Consider the following 20430-nt stretch of genomic DNA (forward strand, 5'->3'; position numbering starts at 1 on the left):
TGGTTAAGTTCTTTAAGTTGGTGTTTTCCTTTTAGTTCCTTCTGTATTTATAAACAGATATTGCTTAAATTTGGTTTTATCATGGAATATTTTATTTTTCCATCTATTGTGATTAAAAGTTTTGTTGTTTTTATTTTCTTAAAACTTTATATTCATACTTAGTTCTCCTGCAGCAACCTTAACAGGTAGGACCTATAATCAAGTGCTGAACATGAATAGTTATTGCTTTGTCAGAGTAACCGAGAGGGCAAGCCACTTCCCCGTTTGACTTTCTGTTTTCCACCATTTAAAAACCTTATGAAGATATAGCCCAAGACACTACCTTGCAAACAGAGAGTAGCCTTTGCCAGATAGAATCCATTGGTGTCTTGACTAGATTTGCCAGTTCTCAGAGAATGAGGTATAAATTTGTTTTACATTAATGATTTAGTCTCAGTGTTTTGTTACAGAAGCACACATGGAGTAAGGCAATGCTCAAGCATCTGTGTATATCTAAAGCTCATTCCATTCTACTCAATTACAAACAATATTATAGTTTAGCAGGTGGCTTAAGAAAAAAATTACTGTTTCTGATAAGGTGAAAATAAGCTAAAGTGAGCAAAGATATAATTACAAACTCAATGAAAAAAAAACCCTGTAAAAACCACAAATACAAGAAGTCACAGTGGCGATCAACTATTTCGGGGCTAAGAAGTACCTCAGTTGGTAGAGTGCTTGTCTAGCATGCACGAACCCTTGGGTGTGATGCCCAGCACCACACAAGAGTTGCCCATGACCCATGTCTGTAACCCAGTACTTGGGAGATGGAGGTGGAGGGTGGAATCAATTGAGGCCATTCTTGACTACATAGTTAAGTTCAAGGCAAGCTTGAGTTATTGAAATCATGAGATCCCATCTAACAACAACAACAACAACAACAACATCCAAACCAACTTTGTACTTGTTAATAACAAAATTACTACACATGAAAACTTTAGAGATCTCACCAAAATAGTAAAAAGAAATTAATGACTTAAATACATGTATTTTAGGGGAGCTCAAACTAATCAGTTAAACATTTACCTTGTGAAGAAAAATACTAAATTCTATGTAGGAACAAAAAAATAACATCATGAAATAGAAAATAACATATGGTAGGAAAATTCACGAGGATAATACAATGCATTTCCAAAAACCTACCAATGTTGTTTGGAAACTGATTTAAAAAGATAAAGGAAGGACAGATAAGACTGATGGACAGAAATGATGAAACGGAGCATGCAGCACAGCCTTTAATCCCAGCATACTGAACGGGAGTCAGTCTCAAGTGCACAGGAAATTTAAAGCTAGTAGGCGTTACAAAATATAACAAAAATAAACAAAAAACAATGAATAAAAAATTTTAAATCAATATGACAGACTTTATATATACATAGGATAATAACATAAACAAACTTGTGAATAAATTTGAAAATTTTCATATTTCTTGGAAACTTTAATTTTGCCAAACTGATTACTAAGGAAAGCAAATTTGTGCAGTCTTTCCGCAGACAGGCTCCTAACTGTCTCCATGACACGCTAGTGTTTAAAGAATAAACAGTTCCAATGTTAATGCTGTAGAGATGAGAAATGGGAGAATCGTCACTGTTTTACCAGCCTGTAAAGCTTTCATTCTAAACTGCAAGAAATGCTATGAAAAGACAAAATTACAAGACTACCCCTTGTGGAAACCGATAGAAGCCGTCTTCCAGAAAATGCAGGTGAAGGGAATCTAGTGAAACAGAGAGATTACAAACCATGGCTGTGTTAGCTCTTCCCCTAGGGATAAAAAGCTGGTACGGTACTAGAAAGTCAATCACTGTAATTACCATGTAATCTATTTAAGAAACATTTTAAACAAGAAGAATCATGAAGAGATTTAGAAAATATAAAATTGTATGGCGTGTTTAGATGTTGAGTGTTTCACCTTTGATAATGGGAGCAAAGGAAGAATGCACTTCATTCTTATCTTTATCAAATAATACACAAGATTTTTGCCTATTAACAAGAAAAGAAATAAATGGTGCAAAGATCCTAGATTAATAACTAAACTCAACGTGGTTTTACCAAAGTCATATTCAAGTGATAGAAATAAACATTATTTCTTTATACCAGAAACAGAGATATAAAAGGGAACTTAAAAAAGAAATTTATAATAGGATTTAAAAATATAAAACATCTGTAAATTACTCTGACAAAAGTTGTATAATCTTTCTTTGGGGAAAGCTTAGAGAAAATCTAAATACAGTTAAGAGGTACAGCAGCAGATTCATGACCAAGAGAAATGAAAACTCAAAGACACAGGAGGAAAGGTCTGTTAAACACTGCCTCATTTGAAGGCACATCATTTAGTTTGCTATTTGGTCAGCGGCAGATAGACCAAGGGAGCCCACCACAGGCAATGAATACATGACAGAGATGATACCAGTCCCTAGGAAAGAGCTGTTTTGTTGTTTTGGTTTAGTTTTACAATGGGTGCTGAGACAATTTTTTAAAAAAAATTGGATATAAAAACTCTATCATATGCTACTTAAAAGAATCAGCTGTCTAGCATGTGTTCACTCCGTGGTCTCTGTCTCCTCCCATCGCCATAGGAGTGTGTCATTGTGTTAGAATGTACACTTCAATACTTGAAACACTGAGCTCAAGTTCCAGCATCACAAGAGAACAAAATCACTTCAGTGTTGCACAGAGAAGGCTGCCACTCAGCAGAAAGTGAGAGGAGAACATGGTCTTGAGCAGAGGAAGAATTAGGCACACGATATGACAATATATAAGGATTCATATATATTTAACAAGGTAAAATCAAACTATTTTGCTGGGTCAAAAATGTCAAGCTACAGAGAAAGATGTCAACAGAACAGGAATGAAAAAGTTAGAGCTACGTAACTATGAACTGTCCAGAAGACTAGACGAAGGACTTAGAAAGTTCACAAAAAAGAAACTCCTCATCAGTGCTTCTTGACCTGTGGGGTGAGACCCCTTGGGGTTTTTGAACCACCCTTTCACAGGGTCACCTAAGACCACTGGAAAACACAGATAACTTTCATTACAATTCATAACAGTAGCAAAATTAAAGTTATGAAGTAGCAATGAAAATAACTGTATGGTTAAGGGGGGGGGGGTCACCACAACAATGAGGAACTATGTTAAAGGGTCATAGTATTAGGAAGATTGAGATCCACTCCTCTATATTGATAGTGGAATACTAAGTTGGTACCACCACTTAGCAAAATACTGGCAATACAAGCAAATACAGCAAAGCCACAGACAAGTACACTGCCAAGTAATTCCATTCCTAGATACCAGGAGCTCACATGTGTGTTTATGACTGTGTACAGCAACATTGGAACAACCCAAAACTTGTCAATTGATTTTGGACACACGCTTGGTGGTTCATTCATAAATGAGGATGGCAAGCTATAAAATATGGATGAATCTATTGAGTCATGCTAAACATAAGACGAAAAGTTGTAAAACAAAACTATCCAATATAATTTCAACTTTATAAAGGGATAAAACAAAAAATTCATATTATGTTTATATATGCAAATGTATGTGCAACGTTCTTGAGAAAAACAAAAAGTTAACCTCCAGAAAAACATCTGACCATGTGGCAAGAACTATAGCATCATACAGTGTCCCACAAACATACAGAATTATTGTCAATTAGATATAAAATTGAAATACTCCATTCATAGTAAAAACAAGCATTAATGCTCAAAGGTTGCTGTAGCAAGCTGTAATACAGGGAACTTTTTAAAGACAAGCATTCTTTCTGGCTGTGTGTACACACCTGCTGTAGGAAGTGGCCCAGCCTGAGGACTGCTGAGAACATAGATGTACGTGCATAGAGCAGAACACACTACTGTATCTGAGTGCATAAAGCTTAGTTATCTACTCAAGTGTGAGAACTCATCAGGAGACGAAGACCCATCTCAGGGAGAAAGGTTGTTGAACAAGAACACAAATAAAATGTCCCGGAACCGACAATAAGTTCTAGAGACTGCTGAGGAATTTGCTTCAGTGCGAACTCACTGCCAACCCTGGCAGGACTGCTGCACCAATGCAACTGACACCTTTGCTATTTCAGCCTTCAGGGTGAGGACTTGGACAGGACCTGTGCCATCTAATCTTCAGCCTGCCACCCTTGGCATTTTGCTGAAAAGCCTCCCACATGTGCTGACTCGGTGACAGAAGCAAAATGAAAGAGAAATTGTCTCTTGCAACTAGCAAGCAGCCCTTGCAGTTCAGTGCTCCAGAAAAGACACCGCCTGTACAAGAGGTTCTCAAGTGCCTCAGAAGGGATATAATTATCTCTTTGTCCACAGCATTTTTGCCACTCTTGCTCATGGATGCCTTATGCACAAGTCAGAGTCTCTTTGACTCAGCTCTGAGAAGTCAGTTTGGATGATCGATTAAAACATGGGGCATTTTAAACCATCTGGGGAGAACACACAAGGAACAGCAAAAACCTGACCCAAGACATCTCTTGGGTCCTACACATGCTGACAGTGTGCTAAGAACGTGCTGGTTTCTTTGTTCGGAGGCATGCACAGATTGAAGGGATACATGTTCATTGTAGAATCATAAAACGTAAGCTATATCATGTAATATTTATCATGGAATGACAGAAATGTAATTAAAAGTGATCTCAAAACCCCATAGAACAAACAAAAAAGACAATGTAAATTTTATCAAGTAGCTTAAAATTATTTTGCTTTAAAATTATTTTAATAAATTTAATTTTTAATACTTTTATTAAAATTCTTAACTTCTATAAAATTGAAAGCTTTCTGATTCTTAGGACACAAAAAGAAAAAGTACTTTACTTCCTAGATTTGCATGTTTTGCAAAATAACACATACTTAAAAGTCCAAAAGCACCTTTAAATTCTAAAATGAATTGTTATCCTAATTTTATGGAAACACAGCAATAAGAAAACAAACTAGTTTTCATTAAAAATAAACCACAATTCTCTAAATAATCTGCCTGTGCTTTTCACAGTCTAACTCTCCTTCCTTCTGCTAAGTTGTACAACTGCAGGTCCAGGTGTGCAGTACAAAGTAGTTGTTCATGGGAAGTTGAGGAGAGGTGAGATTACAACACTGTCTAGTCAGGCTCTGCACACCTGGTTGAAGATGCTAAACCTGCTTACTGAAAAACCAGAGCACGAAAGATTGTAGACAGCATGGTGTTATCATCATTTTGTAAGTAAGTATTTTAAAATACCAAAGAAACTAAAACCATGGTAAGAGATGTACTTAAAAAGTTGGGATATTTCCTTTAACAGGAAACATAGAGATGATTTTTAAAATCCCAAGAGACCCATCTAATGACGTGTACAATTCACTCCAGAGGAAACAAATGCTTCTAAACACACATGGATATTTATAACTGACCACAACATGCAAACAATAACAATGTAGTCCTGAAATATGTTGTCATTAAGCTCAGATGAAAAAGCCTGTCATTCTAATCTCTTAAAGTGGGTATAGTTTAGCCTCTGTCTGGGACCTGTGAAGCCTGGTCTAGGAGTAGCTCTCCCTTTCAGAACTGGGCACTACTGTGCAACTAGCCTAAGCTGGAGTTCCTAAGCAGGGGACACATTCTTTTTACTCTGAACAAGTATGTTTCCTCTTCAGCTGGTGTCCAGCGACAGTGGGTATGTGCAAGGGGAAATCTGTAAATGGAGGGGAAACAGACAGTGGAAAGAAAGACACTAGGCTGGAGAAGGCACGAGAGGGCAGTGGATGCTGGAGAAGGCAGGAGGAGGAGGTAGATGGTGAAGAAGCTAGAAGAAAGTGGTGGATAGTACAGAGGGTGGTATCAATCTGTAGGTTTAAAGGGCACCAACTAAGAAAACCTGAAGAATCTGCATAGCTGAATAAATTCTGTCATAACTGCAGAATAACAGAGACATGTGACATCACACTTACACTCTGGTTATTGGACTACTTGATGGGTCTTTGGGGACAAGGATCTGCCCTTGAGTTCACTTATAGTATTCAATGTGAGTATACATGGTATCTATGATGATTTGTACGTAAATAATTTTTGAAATCAGGTATGTACAGGAGCCCTTCTTGCACACTGTGCCACCTGGTTCTGGTACTGGATACAAAGCCAATTGTTCACACAGTCCATATCCCTTTGGAGCTTACTGGAGGAGAGGAGTGTCAACAAAAAAGACAGGCATCAGCACAGACTCACAAAGAACTGCATGCAGATACTGACAGAACAGCAAGCACCTGCAGCTGCAAGGTGGGACCTTCCGACCTTTCTCAGGCCTGAGGAGTGCACTTAGGTGACGCCTGGATGACAAAGGACTAACTGTGGGTAACTGAGTAGCCAGCACTGCTATGTGTGAGGAGATTACTATACAAATAGTTTTCTTCAAGAGGTGAGAGAAGGCAAGTTTGGCCTAAGTATCAGGCAAGGCTTGGAGACAGAATTTGTTCAACAACAATAATCTAGTACTTGCTTATCCTTCCCAAGGTCAAAAGTTTTTGAGCTGGCTGGCTTTGAGACTGTGTCAGAAAGTGCGGACTGTCCACATGAGCACTGATTCAGTATTCTAATGGCAGTGGCATACAAGAGCCTCATTGTCTGTAACACAGTCACCTTAACTGATATTACAAATGATGGTTAGTCCAGATTCAGACTTCATTCATGATTCACAAGGTTTATTCATATGAAAATTCTCAGTCTTTTATATAAGTAAACAGACACACAAACACACTAAGGGTATCTTTGAAAAAGATTTCTTTTTTTTGTGGCTGTTCACATTATAATGAGTCTTTAAATAGGTATTGAATATTAACTGTTTACGTATCAATCTCATTATACTGATTATTTTGAAAAACAGTTCCTATCAAAGAGTGCCTTAGTCAGCACATTACCTGGCCTGAACCATCTATCAGAGCCTCCTTTAAAAAGCAAGGACCTTGTTTTTTGAGAGAGGATCTTGCAATGCAGCCAGGCCTTAGCATCCTAACTACAGCTAAGGATTACAGGCCCACACTACTAGGCCTGGCTTTTTAAACTTTTAAATGCCAGCAATGCATGTAGGCCCTAGAGAACTGGGCATAAAATAGCAACAAGCAATTTGTAAAGATTTTCTCCTTAGATTTATGTTTGAACAAGAGGTGTCTTCCAACTGTTAAGACCACATTATTAAACTCTCTCTAAAGTATGCTAGCAAAGCTAGTCATGTCTCAAACTGCACTTCTATAGATGACTGGCTATATTCACCTGGGTTCCTGGCTCATTCTTCCTCTACAGCTTTGATTGGATAACTTCTTTCACAAGAGAAAACAATTTCAGCAAAATTATACATTATCAAAGAGACATTTTCTAATTTTAAACCTACCTTATGGGAATGATGTAGGAAAAGAGTAGGAGGAACCGAAAAAGATTACGGTACCATGGACCTGCAAATCCCTGTAAGGTTACCATCACCACAGAAAGAACAACTAAAGCCAGAAATAGTGCCTTTGTCAGCTGATTGAGTTCAAGGTCCAGCAAACCAACCTGAAGAAGAAGAAGAAGAAAGCATAGCATTAATACATGGTTCAAGCTGCCCCCATTCTTAGTATCCTTATCAGAATACATGAAGATGATGACTTGAGAAAACGAAAGATTTTAATAGTCTTTATAATAATGCAATACAAAACATTTAATTTTCTCTTGACAAACCTCTTAGGGATTTAGGTAGAATTTTAGAAAATTTTGAGATTTTGAAAATGTACTGTAACCTGTAGAACATTCTCAGAAAGAATCTGCTGGTAAAACAGTAGAGCAGAGCAGACAACTCAGCTAGCACAGTTAGAGCCACTGTGTGGGTGATAGGTGATACCAACCATTACAGCAAGATCAAGAATTATAAGAGCAGGGCATGGGTGGCCTTCTCCATTCCCAGTCCTGCATCAAACTCCTCTGTGAGCAAAACAGTCCATCTTCCGTGGTACGTCAGACCACACAAGCATCCCCACTATCATTAAAGTATCTCTCAACACCTTCCGCTCAGTTGCAGAGTCCCCAGGTACCAGACAGTGTGTGAGTCTGCCTTTCTGCTAGTCTCTGGAAGAACTTACAAAAATAGGCCAAGCCTGGAGGTCACTTTAGGATTAGAATCTGCTTGATTTATCCAAGTCCCACACGTCTGATTCCTCCAGGGTAATATACTACACAGAAATTCACTCTGGATTGATTACTAGCTGAGCACATAAATGTATGGAAAATTATATCAAAGAAAGCAGTTTATTTCCCCTTGATTTTGGAAACAACTGGCACCCAATCAGCCCTTAACCTAAAGCAAAGAGAACACAAACCCGGCTCTTCTGAAATGTGTAACTCCAATCTTGAGCTCTGGCAATTTCTTGGCTTCTCCCTAAGTCACCCATAAAGACAAAGTGCAGTAGAGTATGCAGGCAGGAGAGGCGTGATCCTGAAAGGGCCTCCAGCTTTATTACTGTAGAATAAGGAGCCAGCAGTAGCCCACAGAGCGCAGCAGGTGTGCTGTATTCACGGCTCTACAATTACCTTTCCATCCAGGCTCTTCAGAAAGCCTGTGGGACTCTGGGGACTAGCCTCGGAAGAACATTTTTTTTTATTTACCATTTTTACAGGACCTTGCTCTGTAGCCCTGGCAGACCTGAATTCCCTACACAGACTAAGCTAACTTTCAACACTGATCTTCTTTCTTTCCTTTACCTCCCAAATATTGAAAAACAGGCATAAGCCACTGCATCTGGCCCAGCACCAAACTCTTCTAGAACATGTAACTATCCATAGACTAAGGGAGCTGGAGGTTACTGGGCACACACGTAATACCGAGTGAGGTCACAGCCTCTGCCCAGTGTGGCCTCGTAATGGGTGCAGAACTGAACTGGGTGCACCTGACTCAGGTGGCAAGAAGAGCAGTGCTCCCAGGCTAAGCAGCTCTCTGCCCGCCTCAACTTTCTCTGAATCTGGCACTAGTTTTGAAAATGGAAAGAAACAGGGGTGAGAGGGAAAAAAAAGAAGAGAGAGAGAGAAATGGAAAATGGAAAGGGAAAGAAAAATGATTGCCAAAATCTTAATTAGAAAAAAAAAAAAAGCAAAGCCGGGCGGTGGTGGCGCACGCCTTTAATCCCAGGCAGAGGCAGGCGGATCTCTGAGTTCGAGGCCAGCCTGGTCTACAAGAGCTAGTTCCAGGACAGGCTCTAGAAACTACAGGGAAGCCCTGTCTCGAAAAACCAAGAAAAAAAAAAAAGAAAAAAAAGCAAAATAAAACTCTAGCTCCCAAATGTAAAGGTTTGAGAACTAGCTCAGCTAATGTGGTTTATTCTACAGTGCCTTAAAAAATTAGCTTTTCCCATATTTCATAATTTAGTTTAAATCTAGTTTTGATTAATATTTGCCACAAACTCTTAGGAGACCCTAAGAAGCAACTGCTAGAAAGAAAAAAATCAAGTTTCCCAAAAGTTCATTAAGTACAATTGTAAAGAAAACTAATTAAACAAGTAATTACATGCCTCCTACACCTTGTGCTAGACTCTAAAGTTATGAAAATGAGTTAATTATGAGAATTCCTTTTTACCTGCAAGAAAGAGTCTACTAAGAAAAACAAAATGAATGCTGGTACTCTGTCTTATGAAAGAGAAATATCCAAACACATTGTTCTTCTCTGTCCAGGTTTCTGTTTGAACTACGTTGGTAAACACTACAGAAACAAAATGGCCATTGCACAGAACCCAGAAGAATTGGCATCTGAAGCACACCTGTGCCCCAGGGCTGCAGGTGGCTCCTCTCTGCCCTGGTGGGCATGCCTAGTGCATCTGAGGCATGCACTTTGAGCTCCCTGCCCCACAATGACCAAAAAAAATCCTCCTAATCAAGGAAATTTCAAACAAAAACTACATGCCAGATTCACACAGGTGTCACCTCACTTCTTTAGTGACAAACAGGACATGGCTTGGCACAGACTCCTCTGCACACTGCAACTCACTTCAACAGAAACTCTGGGTACTGAAGACTCCCAGCTTTCCATGTGCCCAGTTCTCAGCAGCAGACTGCCTTAGAGCCCAGGGAGTCATGAGGGAGCCCTCCCATCTTCAGGTCTTGCACCAGAACAGTGAGGACTGCTTCCCTACAGAGTGAGCACTCTGAAAGGAATGGTATTCAGGAGTCCTGACAAGTCCCCAGCACTGCTTCCCCCTCTTGAGAACCAAGCAGCTCAGACCTCAGTGGCTGATTTATCAGCTCCACTTAAAAAGCAGCACAAGGAGGACAAATACCAGGCGATTTCCGCTACTTCACTACTACGTAGTTTATGCTTGAATTATTGAGAAAAATAGGGTTTTGGATTAAAATGAAGAAAAATTAAGCCAGGGAAGTAGAGCCTGTTTCAAAGCCCAGATCTCTCTGCTGTGACAAAGGCGCTCTAAGTTTCAGGCCTCACTGAGGATCAGATGAAGTCATTATTCATTCAGTCAGGGAAAAAAGACTCAATTACCTCAACCTAAAGATGCTATCAATGAATGCAAAGTGCATATTTTACTCTATTCATCCAAATCCCATTAAAAAGTGAAAGGAATGATTTAATCTGGCCTTCCAGAGTTGGCCTTTTTTTGTAATAAAATAAAGAATTACTGTCTTGCGAAATGCATAACCACTACCTCTCACACTCTCCCCTGCATCATAGCAGTCAAAGACCAAAAGCTTGCACAACCTCTAAGAAATGAATACAAAGTTTCCTTTGAAAAAGTGCCACACAGAGGATGGAAAGCCTAAAAGCAGCCCATGCACAGGATATGCAGATAATTCAAGGCATTAATACCTTTCTAATTGACCAAGACAGATGTAGATGACTGCCAACCAGTGGATATCAATTTTGAAGCCAACCAAATGCTCCCTTCTAGGGAGAAGAAGGTAATGAAGACGGGCACAGAATGGTCAGAGGCCATCCTCCCCCAGATAACAGGACAGTATTCCTCACGTTCTTTCAGGGTGCCTTGCCTGCCCTTCCTGGACTGGACTGGCAGTCTTGACGTTAGTTAATTCTAAGAAAGGGCAGAATTAAGAAAAGACATTTTCAATACTAGCTTGTTTTAAAAAGCAAAAACATTTTCAATTATTTATCTTTTTATATTCCATTTCTCTGCAACATTTTAAAAGTTTCTCCATCTAGAGGCTAAGATGGACTCAAAAAGAAAAGATGGACTTAAAAGAAAAGCAAGCCGGGCGGTGGTGGTGCACGCCTTTAATCCCAGCACTCAGGAGGCAGAGGCAGGCGGATCTCTGTGAGTTCGAGGCCAGCCTGGTCTACAAGAGCTAGTTCCAGGACAGGCTCTAAAAAAAAAGCTGCAGAGAAACCCTGTCTCGAAAAACCAAAAAAAGAAAAAAGAAAAAAAAAAAAAAAAGAAAAGCAAGTACAAAATTACAGATTCTACAAAGTGTCATCTTCAGCTCTGATGTGTATTTCGCCATTATTAAAGAATTTCTTAAATACCTGAACAAGTCAGACCTTCTGCAATGACTGTAAAGCCTTTTTTATACTTAAGATACATTATTAATCACTTTAAGTAATTATGACTGTATGAGAAAAGGTAAATTAAATACTCTAGAAAGTAATTTTCAACATTTACTGTAAGTTCTTATATTAGTAAAGCAAATTTTCTTCTACTTGTCATAATATTTGTTTTATTTGTGATAACAAAATTAAATACGCTACTGGAAAATTTAATCTCCAAGGGGAAATTTGTGCATAATGCCTAAGACAACCACAACGGCTCTGCAAAGGGGCTGTTCTAGGATAATGAGCACAATAATTGCCTGGATAATCTAAAATGCTACTAATGGCAACGATCACAAATCCATTTAGCTCCTCTTTAATTTATGTACCAAGTTTTAAATAGCTAATGGTTCTCAGTAAAATAATGGTTTATACCAACAATAAAGGGTAAATACGGTGTTCTCCTGCTTAATCAAGAAAAGATCAGTGAGTTTTTTTTTTTTAAATGAACACATGGACGAATGAGAATTGGACCTTATCTCTGTAGAACAGTACCACCTCATCCATCTCAAAGTTAACAGTACTCGTACAGACTAAGTTCCTAAGAAATCAATGTGCACACCAAACTGGATCAAAAGCAGTATGTTATAAAACCTTAGGTTCTACCCATTTTTTTAAAGCATTACATGAAACACAGGTCTGAAGTATTAGCAACTGCTGGTAACATCATCCCTAGGTTAGAAGAATCGAAATACTACAGCACTCTTACCAATCCACTAAGATCCGCATGTACTCACTCTTTACATGCAAGTATTTCAAAAAAAATCACAAAACTTCAAAGATCCAGTTTACACCCTGAAAAAAACTATATGTTTTAATCTGCCCTGTCTTCCCTATGAATTAAGTGCAGTCTGAAAAGAGATGTCTCATTCATCTGAGAATCTATGAACATGAGTTTATCTTTAAACAAAACGTTTAAGGAGGAATCTATAATTGTTAATATCTTTTTACCAGTTTCTTTGGACTAATATTGCCTCTTCATTCAGATGTAGTAGAACACTGTTATAAAACTACCATGAACCTAATAAAAGAAATTCCAATAAAAGAAATATTCCATTTCAATATCTTTGAAAGAAATTAGCCTATACTATCATGTTTAGTCCAATATTAAGAAGGTAGAAAAAAAGCTATTTTTAAGACCTGCATTTGTATTTAAATAAATGAAAGTTGTGCATAACATTTAATCCCCAAATCTGACATCAGTAACTTCCTATCATGGAGCTCAAACTACTAGCAGAAGGTTTTTGTCTTGTTTTCTTTATTGAAGCTATCGCTTTAAGAAACTGATATAATGAGGTAGCTTTTTGGCACCTCTAGTTTGTTTACTTATTCATTTTGGGATATGAACTACTAAGTCTTAACTGTTTGCAGTCATGCAGCTGGCCACGCTGACGATGTAGCTGACTATTACTGTTGCCGCCCCAGTGATCTGCGAAATAAGAAGGGCTTCTTTGGGCCATTATTGTCTACTGGCTCAATAATATGTGCTTTAAAAGCTCTCTAAATAAGTATCAGTGTGACAATGCTTAATATTACAGTATATTTACCTTAACTTAAAATATCACACTCTGTATTTATGTAAGACATTCAGGTCTACTAGGAAACAATAATTCATAACACATGTTCTTTATCTACAAATAAAATTTGACTATTCTTCACTCAAAATTTAGGGTTTTATCTTGTCTTTGTTATACAAAATGTTTTTTCCTTGGTTATTTACATTTAAAAAAGAAAATGGGGGGGGATGCCTTGGGAAGACTGCTAGGTTGGTAAAGTGCAAAATGTAAGCGTGAACGTAAGGCCCTGAACTCAGTTGCCAGCACCCACATAAAAGCTGGGTGTGTCAGCACAGTTGTGTAATCTCTCTGCTGGGAAGGGAGAGGCAGGAGAACTTCTGGCCAGCAGAGAAGTAGAATCGGTGTGTTTTGGGCTCCTTGAGAAAACTTGCTTCAAAAGTGATGGGGACCAACACTTGATGACAACTTTGGCCTCCACTGGTATAAACACACACACAAGGAAAGGGGATCATCGTATTTTTTTGATCTAAACAAAAACATACCAGTATAAGCAAGCATCAGGTACCAAACAAAGGAGTGAAATGTCTTTAAACACTCAAGGAGAAACATAATTAGGAGACAAAAGGCTTCCAAGTGGCTAGAAAGCTGAATGATACAAGCTAAGCCCCATCTGGCCCCTGGTGGGAAGAATGATGCACACTGTGACATGGCTTCATCACTGTGAATGACTGTCTGCTGGTTCCTGCAGCTACACTCACTACTGGCCTGAAGAGCACTGTGGTATTCGTTCATCTTCTCAAAATGCTGTCCTTTACACACTGGCTCTGGCCTCTCCTAACATACTCCACTCTCTAAGACATTCTTCATAACTTCCAGCAATACCAGAAAGCAGTACAGCTGCCAAGTGCATGTGCCCATGCATGTGTCAAGCCTCAGGTCTGCTTTTGAAAAGCTTGTGCTGATTCTGTATGTTCACGAGAGATAGATAGGCTAATCCTGCTGTCTGCAGATTGGCAGTCTTTATTTACATTAAAATCTGTATTAAAATATAATAAAAAGGCTAAAAGTATAAGACAATACAATGGTGTTAACATGTTAGCTTTTTTAAAATTATAGATTTCAAAATTTTTCAATTGTGACAAGTCAAAATCATGTTTAAAACAAAAATGAATAAGGGGAATGTGTAAAAGATGTATCTGGAAGTTTCAATGTTACTTTATATACACAAAGGATATTGAAATCTAGCACTGGGTAATAAGATATGCCCTTCCTTCTGGTCATATTACACACAGCTGCAGTAGTTTTTAACGCCATGTGAAAGGAGACTAAGTCCTAAGGCTAGTTCTCACCTTCACTCAAGTTCTAGCTTTGAATACTCTCAGCACCGCGCTCATGCTGGCATGCCATTACTCATCATGCCCATGTTCTAAGAGTAGGAAGAAGCAAAAGTGAGTGTGTGGCATGGCAAGGCTTTGCCAGCAGAGGGTGCTCCAGGTTGGCACAGAGTCTTCTGGAGTTCTGCTCTCCTAGCGTGGCATCACCTACGAACCAGCAGCTCAGTACAGCAGCCACATAGATTTACTTATTTTTGACAGCAGAGTTGACCTAAATATCTTCTTATCATGCACAATTCAGGACAGAATTGATAGGCTTTAACACTCTGGATTATATGGGCAGGAGAGGTTTCTGAATGATAATCTACCATTATAAGGAATAAATCCTATTAAAGATCTGAACCCACCCCGCCAATGACACACACAAAATGCTTTATAGGGTGTAAGCCAAGTGCAGCTGGAGTCTGCAGAATGGCTGAACACCCTGAATACAGATATCTGATTTTTTTTTTGTGGTAACAACATAGAAAGCTTTCAGTTTTAAATGGTTTTTACCATATCATCCACCAACTTAAAATACTCACTTCAAACATCTTATGCTATCCACTGATACCACACACCTCACTCAGTATTCAGTATCATTTAGTAGCTGGTAGGTCAAGTATTTAGTTAGCAATTTAGTTTAACTAAATGAAACTTGTAAACTACACCTAATTCTTACATCTTACACAGAGAATGTTCTTGTCATGGAGCTTAAAATTAGAAGCAGGTTTCCCCCACCCCATTAATTGACATTTACTGTTATTAATGACATACAAAGACTCAATAATCTTGAGTTTTCTAGAGTTTCTGAATTATTCAAAGATTCTTTAGTTTCAATTTCACCTTAGTAAAAATGTTACTCTAGAATAAATTTTTGGCAGTCATTTAAGGATATGTGCAAACACGATCAAAACGTCACTTGGCAGTGCTAGTATTTCACTGGCCAGGCCTGTGAGGCAATGCGACATATTTTCTCCAGAGATTCCAGGAATCAAAGGACAAAGGGTACTCCTCTTTTTAAAGTCAGAATGGAATGAATAATTTTGATGAACAACATAATGTATTAATGCTACTTCCTTTTTAACTAAAAAATGTGTTATATATAGCATACAAACAAGTGTGTGTGTGCATGCGCACCCACGCGCACTGTATCCCAGCTTCATCCTGATTGAGATAGCTCTATTCTGCGACACTCTCTCTATAGATGCCCAGTTCGTTTAGTCAGGGTTTCATGGCCACATCAGGTCAGCCCTGGAAATCAGTGTCTTCTTTGGCTTGCTTGGCTTTAGTCCATAATAGCTGTTCTTGGAAAATCCTCTTCACTGTTAAGCAACCCCCACCTTGGTTTTTGGGTGCATGCATCTGATAATATATGGTAGATTTTTCCATCTTAAGTTTATTATATATTTTGGGCTATGAATAACTAAGTCTTAACTGTACCCATGCAGCAGGTCACATGCAATTCATTTTGGCAATTTTGTAAATGTTTTAATAAATATTACTTACATTTTGCATTTGTTTAAGAAGCAGAACACTGGCCTAATCTTTACTATGGGGAAATAGCACTGACATTGGGCAGCAACGCCCTCACTGAGGTGAGAACACATGAGGCACTAGCAGGTCCTAGGCTCACCAGTCAAATGCTCTCACTGGAGTGAGAACACATGGGGCACTGGCAGGTCCTAGGCTCACCAGTCAAAGCACTGCCTTCTCTAAGACACAGGCACTCTCAATTTTCCCTGTTTCATTATTTTAACAGGTCCATCTATATAAAAGATACTATCTGACACATTTTTATTCTGGAAGGCAGATGTGCAAGTGTGTGTCTATTTCTTATGTAGTAGATACCTTATGTAGCAAGAATCCTTCCTTGAAGGGAGAGTCTGTTAGAACATTCTTCAAAGTTACTCCTAAATATCCATTTGAAGATGATGGCTATAAAATATATTACTCAATAGAAAAAAAGTCTTGTACTTTTAAATAGGTTGATTGCAAAATTAAAATTCTGAACTCTATCAAGACTTGTTAAGGAAATCACTAAATATATATGTTGCAGGGTATGTATTTTTGGGTTTCCATAGAATGTCTGTTTTCTCTGGTGGAACCTTGCTAAGTCGGCTGAGGTTGCTAATTCAGAGCCATAGCATTTTAGGAAGAGCGAGAGGACTATGGAGCTCCTGAGGGTCTGGCTGGGCACTGGCAGGGCGCAGAGTGATACTGGAGCTTCTGAGTGGCTGGCTGCATAATGACAGCCATAGAGTCTAGCTCTTCAGGCTTCACAGTCTAAGAATCTGCACAGCGCTATGGTAGAACCCATCTGTGCCCTGAAATTCAAAAGGAAAGGCAAGGCACAGATTGCCAAAACCAGTTCAAATGGCTGTCACTGTGCCAAGGGTGGGGTCTGAATCTTCCCTGCTATTTCTTGGGTGACTGAATATATGCAATGTATGGACCACTGAAGAATTCCCCTCCTGGTTCACCAGGACATCTATCACTATGAAAAACCAACAAGAGTGCTTTTGAATGAAGAGCCACTCACTGACTCGGAAGGTGTATGCCTGACATATCACCAAACTAGAACCTAGGAACATTCTTTCAGTTAATTCATTAAGTTTACTGGCAATTAGAGACGTATCACCTATTTATAATAACACTAAAAATACATGTGGACATATAAAATGCTGGCCAGTGTTTGAAGCACCTCAGAATTACTATCATCTGGAACAACTCTGTTCTGCCATTTTCTGTCCCACCCACACATCAGCTTAAGTAGCTATTAACTACAAGTTAATAAGAGGTAAACATTTTAATTTTTAAGGCAGCACAGCAGAATGGCAATAACAGAATAGCAAAGAAAGAGAAGAAGACTGGAGGGAAGTTATCATATCTAACACTCAACTTTAAATCAGTTCCTGAGCTTCCAAAATCCATAGCACCTCATGTTTTATATTGTTTTGGTTTGAAAGGAAAACAGAATTAAGAAGATTTGCTGAAAAATTTAAATGATATGGGTAATATGGTTAAATAAACTTTTCATCTTCTTTAATCATCCTTTTATTATTAAAACTATCTAAAGCTTTATTGCTGGTATCTTGGCAAATGTAACATTATTTTAAACCATGCAAAATTTTTGTGTTACTTTATGTCTTTACAGACATTTTATGAACCATTTCATACTTAATGGCTTGTAAGCAATCTCAAGAGTTGGGGATTGTGTGAAAAGTTGTTCAGATTGACAGATAAAGTGAAAAGGTCTGTATTAATTTCCAAATAAAGAAATGCATGGCGTGGTATCTCACGATGATTATACTCTAAAGTACCAATTAGAACGCATCAGAAACTAGAGCAAGTTGACACTCTACAATAAAGCAAATAATTTCCAGTTGGAGGGGCAGAAAATGTTAATATGCAATGTTCAAGACTACAAGAATCTTTGTAAAAGGAAGTAGCTAATAAGGTTTAATGATGCATGTCAGGAAGCCACAGTATGTAGGGAAACACAGCTGGCTTCATTTTGTAAACTATTTGATATACACATCTTTCTCGTTCACGATTATCAGCTGTGCCAGTGCCACAGGGGACAGTTTAGACTTCAAATCAGGATATTCTTCTTGTTCTCTAAATTACACGTAAAATACATTAATATAATATGGCGCTATAGGCTAGTGCCCTGTCGAAAGCTTATCAGCTTAGGGAGAGGATTAAAGAAGCCTTCTGGAAAATGCACAAACGATCCTGCCAGCCTAAAGAGGCTACTAAGCACCAGAGCCATTTAAAACAAATCATAAACAGACAGAACCACTGGGATGTAGTGAATTAATCACTTTCATAAAATGGTAACCATTTCTTACACTTTAGGTATTAAAATATAAATTGACCTGAAATGTTACTGCTGGATTAATCCCATCTTTCTTTTTAGGGGTGCATCTGCAAGTGCACAAGGAACCTCCCTCCAAAAGGCAAGTGTCTTGTTCCTAGAGTCTCAGTTATGAGGGACTGCAATGTGCAGGTGACAGCAATTAGCAGCAGATGACAGAAGCACTTTGAATTTGTACCAGATGGCAGCAAAGGGTCACTGGGAGCCAGCAACCCTTACACAAGGAAACCCTTGTGTTAGGCAACCATCAAACTCAAAAGCTCTTAGAAACAAATTAATTATTCAACCACCAGAAGACAACTGCTAGGTCACAGCACCAATATCAAAATGCTGTTAAAGCACTTGGAGCGCACTTATTTTAAATGTAATTACACATATTAGCTGTTAAAAACAAGCATGCCACATAATGACAAAAAGGTTGCCCTAAACTAAAAGAGCTAAAATTCTAGTAATTAGTGAATTGTCTTATGGCAATGTAGAGTCAACAGGTTCTAATTCTTGATGAATGCTGCTCATGGCTGAACCCCAGAACAGCCCAGTTCTAGGGAGAGTCTCCTGAGACCTCAGCACCTTGGCTGAGAGCAAAAGTCAGAATAGCAACAAACACCTGTGCTCAGGATAAAGGAGATAGCAGAGCATACACTGCTCTTCAAGGTTTGGAAGATCTAGGAGATGCTCAAATCTCAGAGGCCATCAGCAAAGGCTTCCTGTCCAGAAGGGAAACATGGTACTACTTTTAGTTGGAGACACAAGAGAGAAGAGGCAGCAAGTAGGAAGCCCGAGGCTTTCCTACAGAGAGCATGGTGGGCTAGGCCACTACTGCTGTTCACCTGTTTATGTTCCATGGAGAAAAATGAAGGTAAAATTGCTTAAGTCAAACAAAAATCAAATGGATAACCAAATTCCTCTGACAACATTAACTCCATATAGATAGCTAATAACTAATTCATAAGCTTAATTTTTGGTTTACACTGCTTAACAAACAATAAAACTAATAATTTCTTTATCTTCTTGATCTCCAGAAATTTACAAACTAGTAGCCCTTTCCAGTTTAGAACACTCCTTTGTACAATCTGTTAGCCTTCCTGACTTCATCCCATCTTATCCCTTGACCCATAAGTCGGGCAGAGTGTTTTAACCAAGAGCACAGTTCCTAGCAACTCCTTCTCCTCCTCCTTCAGTTGATTCTCCCCTGGTTGGTACCTACCTGCTGAAGCTGACCAGTTAGGCCCCAATGTCCCAAATGTTTACAGCATCCCCAACAGTACCATTAATAGGGCAAGGGTTCAAACATATTCTCATTACAGAAGCTGGGAAACTGACGCTCACAGGAGATATTAGGGGCATTCTAAAAGCAGGCATGAGATCACTGTGGAATCAACTACCTTCTTCCTTGTTTAATACATGATCTGAGAGTGAGAGTGGTCAATATCTAAACACTGTCAGGTTTCTAACTATAACATCTTACCGGAAAAGCAATTTGGAAATAAAATGTGCTATCAAAGAGAAATTAAACACACACACACACACACACACACACACACAGGCCTCAAACTCCATATGTAGCTGAGAACAACCTTCTATCTCCTGAGGGCTAAGGTTACAGGAGCATAACACTTGCTTGAAGAACAAACCCTGGGCTTTGTGCATACTGGGCAAGAACTCCACCAACTCAGCTCAGAATTTTATTTTTATATAATAGAAAACGTAAAATAAAAAATTTAAAGATAATGACTAAAGCAGAATAAAAAATTTCAAGTAGAAATAAATCAAAATTGTATGAAACTTTTACAAAATTATAATGAATACTGAAAGAGGTATACAATGCTAATTGATTAAAGACTTAATTATGAAATCAATTCTCTTCAAAGCTCTATGGTGATGAAATGCAATTATAACTGACCTGCTTACAGTCTCAAAATGTTTTAGCACAGAATACATTAATAGCCCAGTATATACGGTGGCCTTGAGCCTCATGCATCATCATGCTATGGCAATAACTCACGATGGAGCTGTACTGAGCATGGACAGCAGCCGCTGCACAGTGGTATGGGTCTCTAAGAAGCCTGGTCCCTGCTCACATTA

General features: G+C 38.6%; 1 protein-coding gene across 4 annotated transcripts in view; it reads right to left on the reverse strand.

Moving 5' to 3' along the window:
• Atp9b (ATPase phospholipid transporting 9B (putative)) overlaps positions 1–20430 on the reverse strand; it is a 187610-nt gene that overhangs the window by 71222 nt on the left and 95958 nt on the right. For all 4 annotated transcript variants that reach the window (XM_038330411.2, XM_038330414.1, XM_038330413.1 and 1 more), the window contains exon 11: positions 7391–7551. In XM_038330411.2, coding sequence (XP_038186339.1) covers positions 7391–7551 — 161 coding nt within the window. The remainder of the gene's footprint in view (positions 1–7390; positions 7552–20430) is intronic.

The sequence above is a fragment of the Arvicola amphibius genome, chromosome 5 (genome assembly GCF_903992535.2).
Source record: "Arvicola amphibius chromosome 5, mArvAmp1.2, whole genome shotgun sequence".
NCBI lineage: Eukaryota > Metazoa > Chordata > Mammalia > Rodentia > Cricetidae > Arvicola > Arvicola amphibius.